This window comes from Fistularia commersonii, chromosome 16 (assembly GCF_037954325.1).
Source record: "Fistularia commersonii isolate RoL2024-O1a breed Wild chromosome 16, RoL_Fcom_v1.0, whole genome shotgun sequence".
Lineage (NCBI taxonomy): Eukaryota > Metazoa > Chordata > Actinopteri > Syngnathiformes > Fistulariidae > Fistularia > Fistularia commersonii.
Window position 1 is genome coordinate 3,974,428 of NC_141299.1, and position 17,224 is coordinate 3,991,651.

General features: G+C 39.6%; 2 protein-coding genes across 3 annotated transcripts in view; one reads left to right on the plus strand and one right to left on the minus strand.

The window, feature by feature from the left end:
- Nucleotides 1-8,840, minus strand: part of wwc3 (WWC family member 3) — a 36,778-nt gene extending 27,938 nt beyond the window's left edge. For both annotated transcript variants that reach the window (XM_086161569.1, XM_086161570.1), the window contains exon 1: nt 8,123-8,840. In XM_086161569.1, the coding sequence (XP_086017695.1) occupies nt 8,123-8,268 (146 nt within the window). In that variant the 5' untranslated portion in view covers nt 8,269-8,840. The remainder of the gene's footprint in view (nt 1-8,122) is intronic.
- Nucleotides 8,841-13,334: 4,494 nt separating this feature from the next.
- LOC147225588 (claudin-24-like) lies at nt 13,335-14,678 on the plus strand. The gene has a single exon (XM_086162041.1). The coding sequence runs from the start codon at nt 13,519-13,521 to the stop codon at nt 14,170-14,172; it is 654 nt and encodes a 217-aa protein (XP_086018167.1). The 5' UTR covers nt 13,335-13,518; the 3' UTR covers nt 14,173-14,678.
- Nucleotides 14,679-17,224: the final 2,546 nt, after the last annotated feature.

The window sequence follows — 17,224 nt, forward strand, 5'->3', positions numbered from 1 at the left end:
AGATATGTGGGAAAAGAGAAACAGAACATGCACTCTACAGAAAAATATAGTGAAACTCATACCGCCACTAAAGTCTTCCATTGTTACACACTTTAATGTCAGACACTGGGATCATTAAAGGTGTCTGAACCTAATCACACACACACACACAGACACACACAGACACACACACACACACACACACACACACACACACACACACACACACACACACACACACACACACACACACACACACACACACACACACACACACACACACACGCGTTGTCTCTCTTGACTGCACACATGCTAAGGAGTTATTTTCTACAGGAAAAATGTCTTAGAATACATTTATGTTCGAAAAATTCCAGCTGCTTTGGCCCAGCAGGGAGTCAATTCAGACGTCAAACTTGCATAACACAAGTGGAAACCCTGAAACAGCACAAAAGTTTACCAACATGATCCACCGTGTTCTGAACAGTCTTTACAGTGTTACTGTTGCAGATAATAAGAGTGAGGGAAAATAATCAATAAAGGGTTGTCGAGATACTCGGGGCTCACACATACTGCTGTGTGTGATGAGTCACCAATTCTCACTTTCTTGTATATTGCTTCATCCCAGCAGTCAAAATTTGTTAAACTGAAATGACATTTGCAGAAAATGAATATAAAATGTATTTGTTTGTATGTTGTAATGTATTTGCTCCAAGCATTCCCCCCATTACGTTACATTGAAGAATCATCAAAACATTATCAGAGTATAATCCACTGATAACTGTACTGATAACTCATTACCAAGATACTATTGTTATAATGGGTGATGTATGATGTGAGTCACTCTGATTCCTCCTATTCAATAAAAGGACGACAAGCATCAGTGTCTTTTTTTACATGTATTGTACATGTGTTTGTGTGTATGTGTGTGTGTGGTGATCAGCTCACTTCCAATTAAGATCACCCAAAATTTACAACATAAATCGCTAACAGGTTTGTTTGATTCAATAATACTGCTATCGCAGTTATTGTTTCAGTAGTCCTGCTACTCCAGTGTGGTCAGTTAAAAGGCTCTACCAGTAGCAAAAATAATGGGGGGCACTGTATAACTGTGCCAAAAGTAACATTCTAAAATTTTAAACATTCTTCAGGATCAGCTTTCAATCAAAGCGGAAACTAAAAATGAAACAAATATTCGAAATAGAAAAATAGACACTGACAGAATGACAAGCATGTTCAGCTGCAGAGGACTAAAATGCTGCAGGGCCTCATAACTCCTCTGATAAATATATATATATATATATATATATAGTTGTCAAAGACACTAGCTAATTTGAAAATAATCTATCCCATCCTCAATTGTCCCAGAAGATATTTCCATCTATTTTGCCTGGCAACGGGCTGCTGCAGCAGAAAGGCATGTGAAACTGGAGTCTTGAGTCGTCAGATCTCATCTGGTCTGGTCTGGTCTTCCCTCATGGCAGCTCCTCAGCCTTTGTTCCTCAGCTCCGACAACGGATGGCAGCGTGATTCCCTAACAGTTGTGCTCTTGTTGCATTAAATCATGGCGGCCAATATGCTGGATTTTTGGGAGTCTGATACAGAACTTTACTTGACCACAAACGACAATCTCACTGGTCAAAGAAAAGACATCTTCTCATCCTTTGACTGTTGCCTGTGTCACATTTTTTGAATATGATTACTCTGCCAGATATGTTCATTTAGATGAGCTATTGCCACGGCTTTATGTAGTATTTCCGCTGTAGGAGGCCATACCATACTATTTCTTGACTCAAGTTTAATTATGTGATGTGTCATTGCAAAGATGAAGTCAAAAACAAAAACTGGGGATTGGCTTTAATAGTCAGATGGAAAAATAATATACACTTAACACATCGCTAAACATGGGCATGCATGATTGAAATGCTTGCATTCCTTTTTTTAAACTCCTAATATATTTATCTCAAATACCACCTGCTCCCAAATTTTCTCTGGAGAAGACAGTGGACTATGTCGCCAAGAAAAAGGCCACAAGTGTTGTTGGTCTAAAAATTCCAGTCTGTGTTAAAAAAGAAACGTGAAAACAACTTTGGAAGGACTGTCACTTGTGTTTAGTTTCTCTAGGAGGCTCGTGCAACATTTCAGAGCCAGGCTTGGAGCAGCTGATCAACAGACAGGCCCACGGCCCCCTTTATCTGTTGAATCTTATGGAAATAGGTCTCCTATAAGTAGACTGACATGTCTGTCTGAGCACATTTAGACGACGTCTGGACACATGGGAAGGGCTAGTCTAAGTGAGAGCAGACCAGGGTTGGGTCAACTGTGACAAAAGTAAAATGGTCACGACAACTATCCAGGAAGAACTGAGCAACGGAGGAACGTCTCACACATATGGTCAATGTGAAAGGAGCTGCCTGATGTCCAAAATAGTATCATTATTATAATATGACTTCATTAATCTAAACCTCAGAATGGTAACTCGGCATCTTGTCTCTATTGAGGAACTGGGATTGTTTAAGTCCAAAACTGGCCAAGAAAACACGTTACTAACATGTAATCCAAATCATTTGAAAAATGCTTTCTGAGTTTAAAGCAACTATATTAAAGCCTAAGATTTTATATGTTGTTCATCTTTCCAGTTTAATTATCATTCAGTCCCTTAAAGTATAACGCTAGTTTACAGGGGATTTTCTAGAAATTGTGAAATACATCACTAAAAAAAAAAAAAAAACATTTTGGGGTTTGTAAAATTAATTTCAAGCAATACTACCAAGCACAACTTCATAAAATGAGTCTGACATTTATGACTGAACATCAACAAGTGATAAAAATTAAATCAAAATTATGTCAGAGAGGACACTTGTGTCACGAAGTTTTCTTGGTTAACAGCGTGACTCAAAAATCGGAATTATCTGTTCCAGCGCAAATTGAGATTAAAATAGGACATCGCAGTAAGTGAACCATCTCCTGTCTTGTTTGCTGTAAAACATATTTCATTCATATATAATGATAGAAATTTTAAGGTTACACACAAGGACCTACTTAATTAAGATATTAAGAACTTAAGCTTGATCTCAACCATAACATTCAGGTGACCCTACTTGAATCAAAAGACAGAGACTAATAAGCTTATTTTCAAAAAAATAGATATCTGTTTGAATCATATTTTACAGGCTTTCTTAATTCACTTCTTAGATACTGTTACCACCACCAGTGTCAAATTTTGACAAATAAGCACAATGGTTTAGAATACAGTAGTGTTAGAGCTAAGCCCAATACTTTATGTTAAGACTGCGTGATAAAGTAATGCCAAAAACTTCAAGAACCCTTTTTTTATAATATAAAAGAATACATGTTATCTGCTTAGGTATAAAAAAACTGTCAAGTGAGTGTGGGTTCAACAATAATAAAATGCAATCAATTATCATTCTTAAAAGAACTCTGATACCCCCCTAACAACTATATATCTCAATTTCAAATATTATATTCCCCTTACTTTTTTTCGGGACTCCCGTAAATATGAAATGAATGGGAGTCTCTCAGGTGACTGCTTGATACATGTGGGTAGTGGGCTCCTGAAGTGTTACTAGATTCCATTTTATCTGTATGTATAAAAAATAATATATATAAGAAACAATTAGACTATAATCATCCATCCATCTTCTGCAACTTATCTTGCACTCAGGGTCACGGGGTATGCCGGGACGTATCGGGGTACAGCCAGTAAATCGCAGGGCTACATACAAAGACAGATGACATTCACTCACTCGGGGTAATTTTTCCCATTTTCTTTTTCCAATTAACCTGAATGGGGGAAGAAACCGGAAGAAACCCATACAGACACAGGGAGAACATGCAAACTACAGACAGGTCCCCCAGTCAGAATCGAACCAGGGTCCTTCGCACTGTGAGGCTGAAGCGCGAACCGGTGTGACGGCGTGACGGCTAGACCACACCCCGTAAATCAATATATGTCCCTCGTGAACAAGATACGACTGTTACGATAGTCCGATGAAGTGACATTATCTATGCTGTCTTCAGAATAGCAGCAGGTCCTTTAATAAGAATATGTACAACTGGATATCTGGATTGACATAGGCTAATACTGTCTTTTTTTTTTTTATAAACTTCTCATCCATGGTTATGGTTGGTTGGTTTTATTCAGACAGCTTGATGACATAAACCTGGTAACTTTTGCCCGGATTAGTGTCATAGATCCCCGGTTAGCTTAGCCGAGAGCAGGTAGAAGAAGCCAAAGGAAACTACCTGATCTCATAAGATCATGTTGGATGCTTGAGATAAAGACATGACCTTAAGAGAGGTTGTCACTGTATATCAAAAGGTAAACAACAATGCTGTTGTATCTACTGAGTGCTGAGAAGAATCTTTGGTTACACAGTCCTTATAAATACTGAATAAAATGTGCTGGTTGAAAGCAGTTCATATTACAAATAAGATACTTTATCATGTAGACGTACATTCCTTGCAGCTACTGAAGTTGTAACAATCTGCAGAAATGGGTAGGACAGTGATGTCAACGACATCATTCTTTCTTTTTTGAATAAGAATAGTGCTGCAATGTGGAAGGAAAAAAAAACAATGGTGGCCAACAGCTCTAAGCTAGTCCACGGAGCCTGGCATGTCCTGTTTAGGTAACATACAATATACACATTTAACACAGGCAACCTACTGTTCTGACGGGTGAGAAGGAACAGAACACATGTCTTGAGACTAATGCTTGGGTTTTTCAAGGCTACAATTATTGCAACAAGAAGGATCTAGTAACACTAAACTTAAGAGACATGTTCATCTACTGGTGGAACGAGGTTTTTACCTTCCGCAATAAGGGCCAATGGACGACGCGCATTGTCTTCGACAGAAAAAGAACACAGTAAACACACAAGCGAAATAACACGAGATCAAGCGATGGCATGTTTGTCACATCCTCCCACTAAAGGGAAAAAAAGAGCCATCATAATGAAAACACTTGGGGAAGCAAAATAAAAGCGGGGTTCAGCGCATGTGAATAACCTTTCGGTGCTGCAAACACAGCTCATCCTTTCCAGAATAATTGAATTTGGTGTGCTTTGTGACCAAGTATAAAGGCCTCCCTTTGCTAAGCGGCAGGCCAACCATGGCTGTTGCATAACAGAGCTAATAAAGGAGGCCTACCCAGCCTAGGAGGGAGAGGAGGAGGCAGACACGTGGGAACTGCCTCTGTTCTGCTTCTTTGTCTGGGGCTGCGAGCAAGCAGAGCCCCTGGGCATTAGTGTAGGCATGCCTCACATAACGCTCATTCCACAGTAACAAAAAAGGCCCACAGATCTGCTCCGCTTACCTATGGAGGTTGGTAAGTGATGTTGGATAGATATCCAATGTCATAAAGGTCATAACCATCAAGGGTCGAGGTAATGACCGCAGACGATGCGAACAGGATTTATTTCCTGTTTTGCATCGAGCGAGGCAAGATCACGGCAGCATGTAGTCAATAACTGCATTTGAATAGGAGGAATTTAAAATCAGACACGCATCGCCGGTTGCTCAGGTAACTCCCGCCTTTACAGAAGTATCCCTCTTCTTCTATCTGAACTGTCATCTAACCAAAACAGCTCCCTGCAGCAACCGGACTGCCTACAGATGGCCAGTTTACCAGGAGGAATGAGCTTGAAGTGTTGCCGACATGCACATCATGATTATTATTGGCAATTATATTTTAGCTAAAAGGCTCTTGTGTTTTAGTGATTAGCTGATAATCCACCACTTAAACGCCTCCCTGAGGGTCAGCAAACATCAGACTCTCACCCAGGCTACGAGGTGTGCGACAGGCTGGATCACAGGACAGCAGTACCTGGGCGTTGCTATGCTGCACAACATATTCACACAGACTGGTATACAGGGCTTTTGTTTCATAAACATCAGAAGATCAAGGACTCTCCTGAGGCAACTTTTTTTTTTGCTTTAAACACAGATCATATTATGCCAAAAATATGAGGTTCCCCCCCCCCACTGCCAAACAAGGAGTGATTTCAGCCCTTTCGAGCGGCGAAAATCACAGCTCCCTGACAGACCTGCCTGACTTGATGTATCATTTGATCGCGAGACATATTTAGGATTGCAAATTCTATCTCTTTTCATATACCTCTTCCTCTTGTGAAAGCGTTAAGATGTACTAAAGCCCAGAGATATGCCCTCAAACCTGGTTGTTTTGTCAAAATAACAGCAACAACGGAATACATTCTTCGAACCACATAAGACAGCGAAAAACAAAAACACCCTGCTATTAAATGTCAAAATCGTTCAGAAAGTGATTTTGCACTACAAACTAACTGCACAACAGCTCCATTTGACCCGGACCCACAAGTCGCGTCCAGGTGAGACCGAATTCAAGTCCGTTGTTGTGGATGGTGGTCTGAGGAAGCGTCCGCACTATTTATGTTCGGACCAAGAAGACATGTCTGAAGGTCCCGACCGAACAAGGTAGCTGTGAATGTACCTCAAGCTGAAACTTGAACTGCAATTACCAAAATAAATATCACTTACTTTTTTGACTCACCAAGTTGTCAACTAATAGATATCTGAAAGTATGGCAAACGCCAGTTTTCAGGTAAGCGCAAACTCACGATACTGTACAAGGGGCGCACGGACAAATCACAACATTGGTTGATTCTTTTGTTTCCAAGTAAGAAGTTTCAGAAAACTAACGGCAGTCACTTTTGACGCCAAGCGTCTGGCTTGTGCATCACGTCACGTGCAAGCGTGTCACATTCTGTTTAAGCCAGAAATACCAGACAATCGTTAGGCCTCGGATTTTCCTTGCGCTTCGACAAATCAGCTATCAGACTCAGGTAGTTGTGAGAGGAATGTATGTCGCCTCTAACTAACATGCAAAAAGATCTTTTATTTGCAACCGATGTTCGCCAAAAGCCATTTTTAGCGCTGGTGTGATTTATTGAAAAGTCTTGTATCAGGTGGCGGCGGAGGGCATTCCTCTGGCACGGATCATTTGGTAAACAGCACCAAAACAAATTCAGAAAACATTCTTCAGTGATGCAAATGTAAACGAACAAAGCCACAACAACAACAACAACAACAATCCAAGCATTTGCTATGCTAAGATTGAGAAGATTTAGTCAAGGTATCACAGTTCTACACAACAATAGCTAATCAACTTGCTGAGGACTTCAAGGAATTGTTTTTTCTTCCTCTTATCTGGACAACATGCAGCTACTCCACTCCCATTGTTCATCTGGTTAAATATGTCACCCTGGGACGAATTCAAATGTCAGGTAATGTAATAATTGTCTGCCTTCCCGTCACCGTAATGTGGAGTTTGAGTACTTGGTATAATTCTCAGTAATCTCACAAAGTCTGCACCGAATGTCTGTTTCTGCGTTGGTGAAATCCCAGTCCCCGACAAAAGCACATCCTTGCAGCTTTCCCAGTGGCCCAACAAGCATTCCTCACATATTTTCACAAAGATCACTGGGAGTTGGAGTTCGCGGCTCTTGTCCAGCTCCACTCACAAAAACCTGATGAAGCGCAACCCTTTTTTTTTTTAAATGGTCATTTATTATTATACTATTTTGTGATAAACTGCTGCACTGGACACACAGGCCTTCCTTGTGGAAAGTGGGTGGATGATGGATCTGTGTTTTAGGTGTAGAAAGCAGGAATGTTCAGGTCACTAGAAACCATCAAATCCACGGAACTAACTGATGAGTGTGAAAGTTTGACACACACACACACACACACACACACACACACACACACACACACACACACACACACACACACACACACACACACACACATATAGTGTTTCCCCTTCTCCGGGCAGATACAAATTGGGTTTCGGATGAGAGGAGTTAGTTTTGGGGATACACCCGGGATAAAGTCTTAAAAAAAAACATAATTTTTCCATTACAGCAAATCTGAAGGAGCGTCACATCCCAGTCTCAGCTGATCCATCCGTTGAGGCGATTTTTTTTTATTATTTTTTAATCTTAGTTGCGCTGCATAAAAAAAAGGGTGTGTGTGTGTGTGTGTGTGTGGGGGGGGGGTCACCTCCCCTCCCCTGGCATCTTCCCCGTTGTAAACCAACAATTGGGGTCGTCTTCTTTAATAAATGTGTGTGTTGTTAGCATACCTGTCTCTGGGGTCAATCCATGAAGTTTGCCGGGTGTTGTGGTCGATAAAAAAAACTCTGCCATCGTAATCCCGGGCTTCCTCCCAGCCGGCGGGCAGCGGCAGCTCCGAGCTCTCCCTCCGCTTGGCGCCGCTCACCCACGGCATAACTTCGGGCCGGTGAGCGGGTTTGAAGCCCACTGCCCCGCTTCTTATCCCCCCACGAAAAGTGTCTCCTCACTGCATTTCCCGACAACACCGCCTCGACGCGAAGGCGAAACTTTCGGGCGAAGTTCTCCGTCGGAAAGAGTCCCGCCGCTGGAGGTACATCCACGTTCCTTGGAAACAAACCCCCACCCCGTATATAAAAAAAAAGAGAGACGACCGCGGCACTCTCACGGTCCTCGGTCCTCCATGTTCGCCTCCTCCACCATATTTCATTCCTCCGTGTCCATATTCGGGGAGGACCGATTTGCATAAACGAGCAGACGCACAAATGAGCGAGCAACTCTGGCCAATAGGAAACTTCCCAGTTCCACACTTCAATTCTGTCCGAGTCCGGAAAACGGTCTTGTGTGTCCGTTTAGTGACCGTTTCTTTTCGGTTTCAATCGCAGCATCCGAACCGGCGCTTGTTTAGCCACCTGTGGATCCATAGGGAACAAAACATATACGCGTTGATGTGGTTATTGCCGCACACTTTACAATAGGAAAGACAGTCCGTGTAAGTTGATGTAAAAATGAAGGGAAACTCCCACCCGCACCCCGGAACCCCGAGCCTGGACGCGGCTGGAAAGCGAACTAGGGTTGTTTGCTGCTTGATGCTCGATACACCAGTGCCACCTACTGTCAGGAGTTGGTATTGCAGCCAGTGATACCGTTTTCCTGGCTTCTTATTATTATAATTATTAAAATATTATCATTCTTCTCATTATTATCATTGTCATCATCATCATCATCATCATCAACATTATTATTATTATTGTCATCATTTTTATCTCGATCATAATTATTATTATTGTCATCATTTTTATCTTTATCACGGTTATTATTATTGTCATCATTATTATTGTTATCATCAACAACACCATCATTATTATTAATATTAATATCATTAATAGTATTATTGTTGTCATCATTGTTATCTTTGTCGTAATTATTATTATTGTCATCATCATCATCATCATCATCATCATCATCATCATCATTATTATTATTATTGTCATCATTTTTATCTTTATCATAATTATTATTGTTTTTATCTTTAACATCATTATCATCATCATCATCATCATCATTATTATTATTATTATTGTCATCATTATTTTCTTTATCATAATTATTATTATTGTTATCTTTAACATCATTATCATCATCATCATCATCATCATTATTATTATTATTATTATTATTATTGTCATCATTATTTTCTTTATCATAGTTATTATTATTGTTATCATTATCACTATTATCATCATTATCATCATCATCACCATCATTATTATTATTATTACTATTGATATATTATCATTCTTCTTTTTATTATTATTGTCATTATCATAATCATTATTATTATTACTATTATTTTTATTATTATCATTATCATCATTATCATCATCATCATCATCATCATTATTATGAATATTATTATTAATGTATTATCATTCTTCTTCTTATCATTTATACCATTAATATCATTATCATTATTATTATTATTGTGATTATTATGATTATTGTGATCATCATCATCATCATCATCATCATCATCATCATCATCATCCTCATTATCATTGCCATTATCATTATTATATTTGACGAACTTCCTTCCCACAGTGGAATCGCTTCTGAAATCAAAATTAAATATGCCTGAGCCAAATTTTTCACTCTAGAAACTGATTTGCTTTCTTGTTAATTTTTTGATGAGTCTCTTTTCTGTCATCATACTTCCTCACTTGTGTTTGGTGATGTACATTTATTTTTATGCCCTTTGGCTTGTTGGAAAATTTTATTGTTATGGTTTTTTTTTTGTTTGTTTTTTTTTTCTTAGAAACATTGGATTCTTTATTTTTGGACTTTTCTTCCTCCTTTTAAAAATGACATATGTTGATATAAAGATACTGCAACCAACAAGTCTTGAAGATCTCACTGTGGGGAGATCAACATGCAGCAGGTTAATTGGAAAAAAATGGGAAAACGAATGAGTGAGTGAATGGTTGCATGTCTAAATATGTGGCCCTGCGATTGACTGGTGATCAGTCATACATATAATATGATGAAAAAAAACAAGTAGAAGTCAAACAACGATAAATTCAGTTGAATATTTTGCTATGATTCCCCATGGACACCATTCACAATGAACAGTTAACATTAATTGAAAACACAATTTAAATGTCAAACTACACCCTTTGAGAATAACACATCTGTCACCAGACACATAACAAAAGAGAAGAAAATTCATCTGTGCGGTTTTCTTTTCCTTTCGGCTGGTCCTTTCAGGGATCAGCACAGCAAATCATCTGCCTTCATCGAAGACTCTGCATTCTCTTTCCTCACACCAACTCATCTAAAACTCCAGGCCTCCTGCTTGTATTTCCAACCCCAGCATCAGTCTACCAATATACTAAATGTCCAAACTATCTCAGTGTTGACTTCATCTCCAAAACATCTAACATGTTCTGTCCCTCTGATGGACTCAGCCTTAGTCCTACCAGTTCATGCAAAATCCTGTCTCTTGCCCAAATTTCAGCTGATACTGATTCCAGGTCTAGGTGGCTCTTTGTGCAGGATAGAAGTTACATATAATTAATAAATGAATCATCAACAACAACAACAAATACAATAATATACTACTGCTAATAATCATGATGATATATTACCTATAAACAAATAGTATTTATTTGCATAAACAAATAATAATTAATAATAATTATTATAACATATTATTATTATTAGCAGTAGTATAATAATATTAATAATATGAATAATTAATAACAATGATTTTTTATTATAATTTATTTGCTTGCTTGATTATTTATCTATCTACTTTATTTAATTTCCTACACTAAATGGTGATACAGAACCACTCATCCTATCTTGTCGTCATTTAATGTTTTTTTTCAGCTTTATTTTATTCTTATACATCTCTTACAATATTTTTTTTTGTGAAGCATTGGCTGATGTTCAGTCAGACATGAGCAGAATACTTGGAAATGGGTTCATTTTGAATGGACAGGGTCAGACTGACTTTTCCTAACTATTTTTTCTCTTTGTTTATTACCTGTCAGTAAAGCTTGTGTCAAGTATTTTCCAGCTCTTCTTTGAAATGGGTGAGAGCAGTGTGTGCAGATGAGCAAACCCTTTTTGGTCAGGCACTGGTACAGTCAGCTGAGCATTTGTTCTCCACAGAAGGAGGAGTTGAAAAGGCTTGCGATTTTATCACTGCATTTTATCTATTTGTATGATTCTAGTGCAATGTACAACCATGTGTGTGTGAGTGTGTGTGTGTTGGTGTGTGAATGTGTATATATACAGCAATTTCTCACATCAGAGCTCTGATCTATAACCTCCCACAATCATTTCCCACAGTGAGTAGTTGCTCACATGAAGCAACACAATAAGCTGCACTGTTGTTTTACTTGCAGTCACATGCAGCAACAGCCCAGACAGAAACTATCCTCAAATTATAACTGTATGTTTTCAGCATACAACGATGAATCCCATATATATATATATATATATATATATATATATATATATATATGTATATATACACACATTCACACACATATATCTCTGTGAAACTGTGAGAGGGAACTTATTTTTTAAAACGTGTCTTGCATTTTTGTTTGTTTTTGCAATGTATTGTTTTGAAAAACAAAACTCCATGGTAATTTGGACCACTTACTCATTTATTTATTCATTGTAACTTGTTTTCAAAGTAATTTGGTTATTTTTCGTCATCTGTAAAGATGCCCGAGTTTCATTTTTGGTACTAGTCTTAATGTTCTTTTGTAATCATTACGGAGAACATTGCTGAGGTCGAAATCCGATTCAGAATACTTTATGGTAATTGCTCTCTGTTGCTTCAAACGAGAAATATAAGCATCCAGTTGAAAAGAACAAAATTAAAAATCAATATAAAATAAAAATAAAGGTATATAAAGTGTATATAAAAGTTATGTACAAGTATATTTACACATTTATGTGTATAATTATATGTTTTTTACGGCTATCGCACAGAGGGAAATTTTTCAGCTATGGCCAACTGCCGATGTACTTTTCCACTGCGATACAATAATAAACTCTTAAAAATAATACAAGCATCAGCCTCATGAGTTATTTTTCGGAAAGAAATTATCTAAAAAAAAGATACAATTGAATTCAAGAATCACAATACTCAGGTATATTTTCACAGAATGTAAAAACGTGCACCTTCGTGGCCAATTTAATAGAAAACACAGATGTGCCTTATTATATTTATTTCCATCTACTGAGGTTTTGACAATAGCAGTTCCCAAAACAATCTGAGGTGACAGATGAGGTTAACATTAGCCTTTTGAATATTCAGTTTTATTTTGTACCACATCAGGTTCAATTCAATACATTCAAGTATAATTGAAAAATATGTTCTTCTGAGGTGACAGTGACCTTAACCTTTGACCACCACCTTCTAATTCATTTACAGAGAAAATATCAAAGTATTTCTTGCATGAGAAGCCCATCTTTCTGATTGAAACACCATTTTCACATTTTGTTAAACCTAGATATTATGTGTGGTCATTTGTTGTTGTTTTTAATACCCATCAAAGTAGCGAGTCAGGAATGTCGGGGTTTATGCTTGTTTTCTGTGTGATTCTTGGGTTGCTGTGAATTTTGCAGGTGTGGTTTGGGTTGCAATGACTTGTTTTGTTTTTAATTTTTACCTGGAATTAAGCGGGAACGGTTAGTTGTATTGCAAACGGGGGCAACAACAGCTATTGCTCATTAAACAGATATTTTACTGTCACCCGGGTGACAATACATTCAAGGTGCAAAAAAATAACAGGAGGGACTTTGAGTTTTCTGGGAAATTATGGAATTATGCTTAATAGTGGATATTTTGTGATTTATATTCCTGTGTTGTAGAAATCCATTTGAAAGGGATCTTGTAGAATATCAGCCACCTCTGCTGCTGCTGCCCATTGGCACAGCCACGAAAGCAGGAGGACCAGAAAGGGGAGGGCTGAGTGTGTCCCTCTCCTCTCTGCAACACAAGATGTGTGCTTCTCTTAGTGGTTTCTGTTTTTGAAGGAGCTCTGAGCCCGAGTGGTCATCTCATCGAATCCGTCAGGTGTGCTGAGCGGCTGGACATCTCGGGCCTCTCCACCTGAAGAGCAACCGGAGAAGAAGTCAAGCGTGGGGGCCAGAGAGCGAGGGGACGATGGACATGTATGCTCTGGAGCTGCTGGGAATGCTGGTTTATGTTGTCGCGTGGCTTTGCACGTTAACCACCACCATCTTGCCACAGTGGCTCACCATGTCCACCGCGCTTCTGCCCATAGAGAGCTATGAACTGGGGCTGTGGGAAACATGCGTGGTCCAGGATGTTGGGGGCATGGAGTGCAGATCCTATGACAGCTTGCTGGGCCTTTCCAGTGACCTCAAAATGGCCCGCATTCTCATGTGTGCCTCCTTGGCGGTGGGCATGCTTGGAATCTTTGTGTCAATACCCGGACTTTACCTTGTCAACAGCTGTAAGGAGCACGGAGGTTTTCATACCAAGAGGACTCTAACCATCACAGGAGGGGTATTAGGGATAGTTTCCGGAGTGCTGTGTCTGATCCCCGTCTCCTATATGGCCCATTTAGCTGTGATACATTTTTTCGACGACAAAGTACCCGACGTGGTGCCACGATGGGAATTTGGAGACGCTTTGTTTTGCGGCTGGGCCGGAGGGTTTCTTCTGTTGGTTGCCGGGCTGCTCATGCTCACCTCCTGCCTATGTTGCCAGGTAGAGCCCGAGCCAGTGGTGCAGCGGACGTATCGCGCAATGAATACGGACGTCGCCTTCAGGAGGAGGCCGGAGTATGTTTAAGGAATACAATGAGACACAAACAATAGTGATTTTGCATTCAAGGACCTGCACAAATACGTGCGATAACGTTGAATTTGTCTGTAAAAAGCCAGTCGTAGATACCATACAAATGCTCAACTCATCTGCATAATTTAACCTTTAAAAAATGTGTTGAAATGAATATTTTTTATAAATGAATGTTTCATTATAGGAGATACGGCAGTTATAAATTCTGACAAAAAAAAAGAGAAGCACAAATGATTATCCAATGATTATGTGTCACTGCAATTATGTTGAGTCATTTTTAAAGACCCCTTTCAACTTTTACATCGCCGAATATGCTTTTATAGGAACAGATTAGTTATTTTTTGCTTTGTGTTGGTGAAATTGGGAGGTGTGACGGGTAAATGCGGGCAAACAATTACGGGTTTGTCTAAAGTTTGTTTATCAGAGGTGATGTTGTTTTGACGCTTGTTCTTTCTAATACATCATAAACATCTGCGTAAGTGTCGCCTGAATTGATCCGAGCCCCGGTTTGAGCCCTGGTTTGTCAAGTGTGTCTGCGGGAGTGGAAACACAGCTTGAGACTAATTCCATCAGATTTCCTGGTCACTCGCTGGGCTAAGCTGTGTTTAATGAACGCTTTAATGGCCAGCGTGCACTGTGAAGAATGTAGAACAGGTTGCCCTCGCAGCTCCCTCTTTGATATAATTACAAAAATTCGCTGAAAGGTTAAAGGTCCGTACACTCCAAGACTTCTGTCTCTATCATTTACATACACACGTCTAGTGGCATAGATATGTTATCGCACAGACCTCCCAAGGAAATGAAGTGATTTCTAATGTCTTCACATGTCACATTTTTATAGTCCGCTATTATCGCGTGAGGTTAATGAGTAATAATGATGTTGACAATGATTTTTTTCTCCAAGGGGCCCAAAATGTGACCGCTTACTCTGTCTGGCTTCAGAGATCAGGGGAGCATGGGGCGTTGAGGAGCCCTTCTGTCCTATGACGCCATGCACGCTGCGGGGAGGTGCCTGCTGTCATCCTATGTGAGCGCGGCGTTCAGCAGCAGGGAGGAAAAGAAAACAAATGCGGATATATTTCTTTACACTACCTTGAAGTCTCAGAGTGCTGGGGAGGGAGGGTATAAATAATAAAAGAAAGAAAAAAACTGATTTCGTTCTCTATGAAGATCACGCTTTAGAATTTCCAAGTTCAAACAAATAATGTCGATTCAAGAAACTGATAACGTGAGAATATATTATAAACTTTTATCTTTCACTGATTGCAATGCTATGTCTTCATTCTGAAGGTCTAGATGGAGATAAAGATAAGGGTAATGAATGATAACCGTCGCAGTGCATGTGATCCTGCACGCTTTCACGATCATATTTCCACACCCTTGCAATATTTGTCCACTAAGCAAATATTCATATCTGTCTGATTTATCATTAAAATATATCATGAAAAACAACACAATATTTCCTGTAAAACAAAGACCTAGTTGCTGATCCGCCTGCCAGATCTGGGGAATGATCAGCTGCGTTGCAGTCTCTGTGTGACTGATCACTCACCTTCCCCAAACCCTCTATATATCACCGTTTCTTCACTGCAGCTGACAGAGTAAATGACTAAGCATAACATATTAGATAAAACATAACCGACTCAGGTTATTATTTTAGGCTTATCTGCTGAGGGGAACGTGCAGTTGGAGATGGGGGGAGGAAAGAAGAAAGCAGAGGGCAATCTCTGTACTGTGCAAATCCTTCATCTAAAAGAATGCCTTCCAACAATATTTAGTTCCACATTGATTTTATATGATATCTCCCTGACACATAGAAGCAAGTGTGTGTGCATGTTTGTGTGTGTGTGTGATCTTAATACACCACCATCCCGGAGTGGTCGGGAGCAGAGCTACAGTCCATCCGCTACTCGGACTTATGTTTTTGACTGAGAGCTGAAGAGAGCCTTTTGTTTCTTCGCAGCTAACCGCCTCCAGAGAGGTGCAGAGGGCCACTGGACTAGCATGTGTGTGTGTGTGTATATGTGTGTGTGTGTGTGTGCTTGTGCCTGCTTTAACAACAATCACTGCTGTGAGGCAGCCCCCTCCTCATACTCACATGGCTGCTCTCGTCAGCCTCCCACCCGGGTCACATGAGCGGAGCCCCCAGTCAACCTGACCCGCTCAGACCCTCCCAACCCTCACATGTGCCTGTTAGACGCCTTGACACATCTTGTCACCTGCCTCACCTCGTGAGGTAGTTTTCGCTGATCAGTCACTACAGGGGTATTCACTCTCACATTGTAAAAAGTGTGAGAGGGAATTAAACTGAAGAGATAAAGTTTATGTCAGTCCGTGTACTCTGGCGTTTTTCTGAGAGGCGATAAACACTGACTGATGGAAGGTACGGGTTAAATGAGGATCTTGATCTCTGCAATAACTATTCTATAAATTCATGTAATGATGCACACGATGGAGAGTTGCTGATACCTGATTGCATTTGAGATCTACATTTAAAGGTTCCCTACAACCTGGGTTATTACAAGGATGTTATCATCACAAAGATTGGTAAGAATTAAAATTATTGCGTCTCTACAGCTTGTCCGACAACTGTGTATTATGTGAGGAAGACGAATTTCGTTTGCATTATAGTCAGACACCACTTGAATTTACACATCAGTTAATGTTGACCAATTATCCAAATTGATATTGACCAGAGAAAAAAAAAGATAAACTGAATGAAATTGTAATTACCTGGAACCATATTGGATAAGATATTTAGAGAAATATATCAGATGAAAAGTATCCCTCAGGCTCAGTGAAATGAACATCAAATCCTGCGTATTGAACGAGACCTTGTGCATTTTTGTATTACTTTATCGACATAAATCAGATTTATGCTTGAATCAACTCGCTACCTGAAACCAGCTATGTGGAAAATTGTATGACATCAACAAACTGGAGGTCTTTCACTGTTTCTGACGTCTCTTGCTCAATCAGCAAAATGACAAGCAATGTCGTCGCCATGGCTACCAACAGCTTTACTATTTTGTTTTCGGTCGTCATG

Bases quoted from the DNA above. Each gene is read 5' to 3' on its own strand.
- LOC147225588 (XM_086162041.1), top strand. From the start codon at position 13,519: ATGGACATGTATGCTCTGGAGCTGCTGGGAATGCTGGTTTATGTTGTC.